At 47.9% G+C, this 7,644-nt stretch overlaps 1 protein-coding gene across 3 annotated transcripts in view; it reads right to left on the bottom strand.

Annotated features, from left to right (window-relative positions):
- Positions 1–878: 878 nt before the first annotated feature.
- The window catches only part of LOC135400782 (aryl hydrocarbon receptor-like), a 291,269-nt gene continuing 284,503 nt past the window's right edge, over positions 879–7,644 (bottom strand). For all 3 annotated transcript variants that reach the window (XM_064632695.1, XM_064632697.1, XM_064632696.1), the window contains 3 exons: positions 5,993–6,896; positions 4,846–4,888; positions 879–1,607 (listed from right to left, as the gene is read on the bottom strand). In XM_064632695.1, coding sequence (XP_064488765.1) covers positions 1,594–1,607; positions 4,846–4,888; positions 5,993–6,896 — 961 coding nt within the window. In that variant the 3' untranslated portion in view covers positions 879–1,593. The remainder of the gene's footprint in view (positions 1,608–4,845; positions 4,889–5,992; positions 6,897–7,644) is intronic.

Genomic DNA, 7,644 nt, shown 5'->3' with positions numbered 1-7,644 from the left:
GTAATTTTTTCCCCTGCATACTGCAAAAAGAAAGAGAGAAATGAAAAGAAAAGGAAATATGTACCACTTGGTGTTCCTTCAGAGTGCAAAGATTTGGCCATTCTTTCTTTGTTTCTTTTTTTCAATGAAGACAAAAAAAAAACGAACGAAGGAAAAACGGCTTTGTCATTCATGCATGGTGTGAAAACCCCGAGACTAGGGAACACGAAGAGACAGACACAAACACGAAGTCTTCACCAGCTCGCTTGCTTCCTAGCAATTTTTTCTTTGTCATTCATGTTTGAATCTGCCACTCCGAATGCCTCTATGCCAATAGTGCCTCTGGTGGGAGAGGCTCGATAAACAAGGGGCCTTCCTTCGGCAGGTCCTCATTTATAAGTAGGCGTCAATAAGAGATGCTCTTTCATGAGCGTCCTCTACCGCGATCAGGCACCTGGACTTTGGTATTCTTTACCAAATGAAGCCTGTTTGGGCTCAAGTTTCCCCGATTTTAAACCTTTATTGAACTCCTGACGTTTCACCTAACTTTTCAGATTCTGAAATGCGACTGATTCGGACCCGCATCACAGTCATCTACTTTCACCAGTCACAGTCATCCTCATTTTCTTGTAGTGATATGGTAGTGATATATGGTTGTCACCTGTAGTCGAGAAGGCATCCATCATTGGACGTCCGACCTCCTCCTTGTTGGGTGCCTCTGGCTCTCAACTGTAGGTTGATTGTTGTTCTTTGCCAATAAAGTTTACCGTTTGACATTTCACGTCCTCTTTGGTCGAAGGTACATGGAGCTGCAGTGTCATACGTAGCATTTCGTAACCCGAGTTTCATGTAATACAAGCGAGACCTTTCAAAAAGGCATTGAAACACACATCGAGATATACATGTGGCTTAAATGTATTGAGAAGTATGTTGTTATGTACAAGAATGAGAAATAAATATCTCGCAACCTAATGACGAAAGACTGTGACAATTCCTTCTTAACCGCTGTCTTCTGGATGCCCTTGACGATAAGTATTCCACTCCTGGATGCAATGATTCGATTGGTATCCGAAAACCTATTCAGCACAGCTTATACACACAGACGTAATTCCGATACTGGAAGTCCTGGCTGGTCTCTCGTTATCTTTGTGACGTTTTGGTTTGATGATGTCTGCGCACGTTTCGCGTTACAATAACAAGCAGCAGCCTACACGCTATGACTGATAAGGATCTCTCACGCAGTGTCGGCGGCTATAAGTACAGTCCGCAAGAACCGCAACAGCAGTGCAGCCGAAAGACTGAATCAACGTGGAAGTCGAACATCACATATAACACAGCCTTTGGTCAGGTCCTACTATATAACAGTGTCAGTGCAAGGTTTAGTTGACTAGCTGGCGCCGCCTCTCTTGTGTCGTCTACCGGGAGACGTTCTTGCAGGCGCTGTTCGTATCACATTCCCTGAATGTTGTCCCGTTGTTCACACACAATGGTGACCTCACAGCAAGCACACCCGAAGTGCCGGTCACCGTTTTCGTTGTTTCGAAGTCCATATGAAGCCCCACGAGCAAGCAGGGCGCTGACTGGCAGTTCCTTGCATTTGGTAGAAGCACGTCCTTAGCTTAGTGCCGCTGAAATGGAAAGATAACGTACATGAAATACATTTCCGCCGTGCAGGTCCGACAAGATCGCCCCGGTACATAATTTAGCCCTATAGGCTATAGCCAATGCGTCCCTATGTCTTCGACAGGGTCTCTACGTAGGGTCTACGCTCTTCAAGATGAACTTCACCACATAGCACGCTCCTATAGCCAACCATCATCGCGAGTTACATCGTTCTTCCCCTGATTTGCTGAAAACGGGAGGCGCACGCCATTTTTGTGGCATTGTACCGTTTATAATTGCCACAAAAATGGCGTACGCTCCCCGTTTTCATCAAATCAAGGGAGAGAACGTTGTCATTCGGGACGATGGTTGGCTGTGAGCGTGCAATGCGGTGAAGATCATTTTTAGGAGTGTACACTAAGGTAGACAGACGGGGCTCTCGCGTAAATCCGATTATGGACCGGACCGTTCCCCTACGGACTAAAAACAAAGCAATATTTATTCTATTCATTCTATTTCGTATTATAAATACCGTCAGTGAACGCGCTTTCACGAATTTACGAAAGGACCCCCGCAAAAACTTCATAGTTTCGGATTCTCCAAGAGGTGCTGACGTCAATGCGAGCTCCGGCGTCTGTGTCTTAGCAACAGTGCGTGCACTTTCCCGGTCTCCGCTCTCCACCCGACGATGGAAGATTGCCGGCATACAGCTGTGGTGAGGAGACGGAAATCAGTCGACCTCCGAGGAGCCACGTTGCCAGACGCGTGGCAGATTGCGCAATCTATGACCTCATACTTCTCAGAATTAGAAATTAATTTTGTGATACTCATGCTTACATAAAGAAACAATATTTGTGGGAGAACACAGCGTGAGACACGTGGATCACAGTGGCATCAACTCGTAAGATTCTGAAGACAAGAGATTTAGTCCGTGGTGGCATTTTAAGCACCAGCTGGGTTCAGGTCCATTAAAGGGTCGGTCGCATCCGTTCCAGCCGGTTTCGAAACTATAGTGTCATTTCATTGGCTACAGTATCGAAAATCCCACTCGAAATAGTGGCGTAGTTTGACTGTTATGCGACGGAATGCATGACAAGAGTCATGCCGGATATTGAGAGTATGCAGCCGGATATTAGAGTAGTCAGCCGGATATTGAGAGTATGCAGTGATTCCCTCTCTGGAAAACGACAAAACGTCACTCCCTAAGAACCAATGAAGGCGCGACCTTGAGAAAACGAATGCCGCGGCCGTGCGGGTGTCTCATACAGTTACGGGGCGTCTTGACGGCGCCTCTCTCCTCTGAGCGCGGCCCTTTCACTCCTCCGCTTAGGGAGTGACCTCAGCCTCGGCAGCTGCGGAAGCAGCCCGGATCTTTAAAATTCGTTTACTTGACTCGAACAAATTGGCCATATGTACATTGACGGTCGATGCCGAACGTAGTGGTACCGGTTTCATAGATGGGTTTCCGGATGCCACCGTCCCTGTAACCGTACAGTTCTTTCTTCTCCGTTCTGCACCACCTTCTTTTTTTGAACAATAATTAAGCGGCAACCGCATGCGGCCCCTTTTGTCGACGGAAAGACGGTGAGAGTTCAGCGACTCTTGTGGCGAACGAAGGAAGTGACGCGCCCCTCTTGACCAATCCGCGGTGCTTGAGCGGAAGTGGTCGCGAGCATACCTGCGCGTCGACATTGAGCGGAAGCGGAAATGTGAGCGGGCAATAGACCTCTGCCGAAGAAACCTCACCGTGACGTAATCATGATGTTGGTAGACATAGCGAAACCGAAACAGCGCGGGCGGAGAACACCGCCGTTTCACAAATCCGTATTCCTTCGCGAAGGTGGCTTCTTTGTATTAGAGGTACACACAACTGAGGTCACGTTTTTAGTCGCTTTCGTGTCTTTATTCGCGTTCCCAGTCCACCGCGAAAAGAAAAGAAGGCTCCATCCAACGGTTGCATCTTCTTGAGAGCAATGTTGTAATATTGTGCGGAATGTGGTTTATTATTACGACGTAGTTCGCGCTTGCTTTGTATAGAGACACCACGTGCACTCCGAGAGAAACTCGTGCCCTACAGGTTCCCGAAGATGGAAGAGCCCGGTAGACATCTTTTGAAAGGGCTACCGAAAAGATAGGGCTACGGAAGAATGGAGCAGAACAAGGCTATACAACTTATAATATGTAAGGAACTACATAAAAATCTTGCATTGTGAGAAGCCACATTTAAACGTGGCTTTCTTGTGACTTATTGATTTTTTTGCTATAGTAGCTCCAGTCTAGCAAATTGGCGCCGCTGTTGTACCGTCTGACGTCATTTGTTTGTAATCAGGGAGAGGTCTATTCGTGCGCGGCGCTGTCGAGTCTTTGTGTATCGCCTTTACTAGCTTCTGCCGATCAATTATATTCATGCAGTGCAAATGCAAACATTGTTCGCGACGAAAAGGAACACAACCTGTCGGCTCGAGTGTGGTAACAGTATATTTACTCGCGCGATCTCCGCTCCCGGAGAGCGTTTTCATGTTTTTCGTCACAATGGTCTACGCGTGAAATATTCGCTACCCGTTTGCGTTCATATACACTCGAGAGCTTGTTGTAAAGGCGGCATGCAGCTCCGGGCTCGGGACGACAAGCATCATGCCGAACTGCGAAGCACCGGTCGAGAAATCGCTGTTTGCAGGTGGGCTTGGCGATTATTCGTCAGGCTGACGTCACGATCGCGGAACGCAACGGTGTTCCGTCGCGAAAACGCTGTATGCGGCTACTGCTTTAACGTTTTTGCAGCATCGACGTTACCAAGGATGCTGATACTGTGCTCATTGCTGTCGATGGTGTGTCGATAGTAGAATCTCAAATGTGACCATTATATTTACTACTCTATTGAGAGAAGCCCCCCCCCCCTTTTTTTTGCGGTTGGGGAGGATATGTGAAGGGGAATACGCGGAGAGGTTGGTGGACCTGTCTATTGGGTTAGATGACATTGGGCTCTTGACCATAAGTGTTTCACGCTGCATGCCGTATTTAGCCCTCTTTCCAATCAGCTGAAATAGCCGCAACAGTCGATCTGAATGGACATTTGACGCAGACTTGTATGTACGTGTCATATCGTAGACTTGTCGAGACACAGGACCGGACGACACTGTTGAGGGGGACTCTCTCTGCACGCTGCTCGATATGTATTGGATATGGACGCCCTTACGTATAGCTGTAGATAAACATAGAATAACTAACTCAATAACTGCAGTATAGAACACTGTGAAAACTTACGTAAATGTGGCCGCCAGGGCGCCATGGCATCTACTTGCCAGCCCTGGAATTAGAAGAAAGCCACATGTAAGCGCTGAAGAGACACCAGAGCAACAAATATAGTCTTCTTCTGTTCTTTTTTTTTTTTTTTCTGGAGCAGCGCATTTGTAAGAATGCTTCGTGTATGTACTGGTGAGATCCTTCGAAATCGCAACTTATGGATTTGACACATGTCGCAAATATTTAGTTTGAAGCGATCTGTTTTCCGATGTCTTGAGGGTCTACAGAACAAATCGTCTGTAAAGAAAGGGCAACAAACAGCACCACGTTATCGGTGCCGACTGTGCTCAGAACAGGGACAACTTTGCGGCTTATCAATGCGGCCGTTAAAGTGCCAGCGTCTATTTTATTTAGTCCATGAAAAGGATTCTATACGCGAGATTCCAATCCTGTTTACGAACGCTGTGCATTTCTGTCAATTTTTGAAGATCTGCTGAGCCTCCACAAGTTTCGATGACGCAACGAGCGACTGACGTAATCATAAGCCCACAAATTGCAATGATGTCAATGTTCTGGAGAGGGCACTCGTCTCCTAGCAACGACGCCGGCGTCTGGGGAGGGTCACGTCGTGGAGAAGTCATGTGAGGCTGATCGAAAGAGGGGAAAATGGGAGATATGTCTTCTCCCTCCATTGTGTTTTCTCCAAGGTCGGAGCGGTCGGATGGTATGTCACGTGGGGCTGCGCTAACGGAGTGCAAAAAGTGAGCCGCCAGGAAGACGCGAAGGGCAACAACGTTGCCAGATGAGAGTTGGACGCTCAGTCGGGGCATAACATGACGTCACAGTTCTCGGAAATAAAAATTATTTTTCTCTAGCTTTCGCGTCACGTAGTGCCAAAATATTTTGCAGGAATGTAAAGTGAGACAAGAAGATTTCAGTAACATAATTTTGGTAGGATTCTAAAGACACGAGATTTAGTCCGTAGTGGCACTTTAACAGTGATGCTACAACCATTTGCCGTCCGACTTTGTCGCGACTCACATCCCTTTTTTCTTCTTTGTCACATCACCACGCAAGTTAGCAAATAAAGTCAACTAATACGAATAAAGTTAACTAAAACGTATTTATGCATCGTAATCGATCATTTAAATGCGTGAACTTTACATACCTCAGGAATTATCTCATGCGTATAAGGCGCCGGGTTATACGGTGTAGGGGCGACCCTACCCCCCAACGGACTGGAACTGCTGTGCGGCGACGCCGACTTTGGCGTAGACACCGTCACGCCGCCCCACTTGCACGCACCGTCAAGCGACGTCGGAGGCGGCGTTTTCGACCCCGAAGACTGTGACATACTAGACCTGGAAGTCCCCCACATGAGCACACTTTGCCTTGTGTCGTTCGAGGCGAACGACGGTACGATGGGACCCGTAATGTCTTTCACGTCTTTCGGAGACTGCTTGGACGTCGGCCGCAGGAGGCAGTCCGAGATGCCATAAAGTCCCGGCGGTTGACTTAAACTACTCGACACGTACGGCTCACAGCATGACTTCGTGGGCTGCACTCCGTTATACTGGCACTGGTAAAGCTTGTCATCCTTTTGGTCCTGGTAAGGATAACAGGGTCTCCCTGTTGTGTCTAGGAACCCGTTGCTGTACTGAGGGTACTCCGTGTAGTAACCTCCGAGGGGATGCCGGTAATGGAGGAAGTTCTCCGGCGCTAAGAACCGTGAGTTGTCGAGGAAGATGTTCTGCGGCACAGCAGCTGCCGCGTATGGTGAGAGCGCGTTGTCCGAGGGGTACGGTGTGGCATAGACGTTGCCATAGGGAGTGTCTTCGGGATAGCCAGAAGGAGGGTCCGAAGAGGGAGACGATTTTCGTTTCCGGCAGGTGGTGAGAAGGTCTCGGATTTGAGACTTGTACCGCCGGTTCCGTTGACATCGCAGGATGAAGTCGTTGTCGGAGAGAAATCCGCGATCACTGGATGAAGAAGACGAGGTGAGTCCCGTGTCCAAGTAGGTCACCTTAAAATCCATGGTTCTCTTGCCGAGCAGATCACGTCCTTCTTCCTCCCTGCGTTGCAACGGGACCCGTTATAAGACAATGCTACCTAACAATTTATCATCGTTTAATAGCGGCCCTGCCTGGCGCACGTTCTTATGGAATGCGGTGTTTAGGACGTAAAGCGGTGCGCTTGCGTTACTCGCTTGCAACGCTGTTACGGTAGCAACCAAAACAAAAAGATTACTTACAAAAGAATAAGAAGTCAAGAAATAAAAAATCGCCTACTGCCAACAGATTGCATTGTTACTGGTGTAAAACTAACTGCTGGTAGCGATATAAAAAAAAAAAACGTTTTCTTGATGTAAATCTCTTTTCGACCGTTTGCAGACGACATGCTCACGCGGATTCTCTCCGGCCGTGAGAGCGACACAATCCATCATGGATTTATGCAGCACAGAGACGAAGACAGAATTGTTAGAACAAAAATAAGACAGTACGGCTGCAGACTCTCAACTGGTGAATTGTATGAGTGAATATTGAATTATGGGTGAATTATGGATGAATATTCTGTCTTCGTCTCTGTGCTGCATACATCCATGATGAACATGCACCGACTATCCCGCTACAGCCCACTTGTTCTGAGCAACACAAGCAAGCTTCTGGTCCCCACGTTATCTTAGCGAACAGTGTTCGCACCCAAATCCCAAAGCGCGGCCCTTAGACTCTTGGAGGCCCTATATGTTGTGTATGTCCCTAGATGGAGCTCGCCTCGACTTGTTTGCCTGTCTGTCCAAAGCGCGGCTCGGGCTCTGGGCAT

The sequence above is a fragment of the Ornithodoros turicata genome, chromosome 7, assembly GCF_037126465.1.
Source record: "Ornithodoros turicata isolate Travis chromosome 7, ASM3712646v1, whole genome shotgun sequence".
Classification (NCBI taxonomy): domain Eukaryota; kingdom Metazoa; phylum Arthropoda; class Arachnida; order Ixodida; family Argasidae; genus Ornithodoros; species Ornithodoros turicata.
Note: the sequence above shows the minus strand (reverse complement) of the source record. Positions and strands in the feature narration are given on the sequence as shown.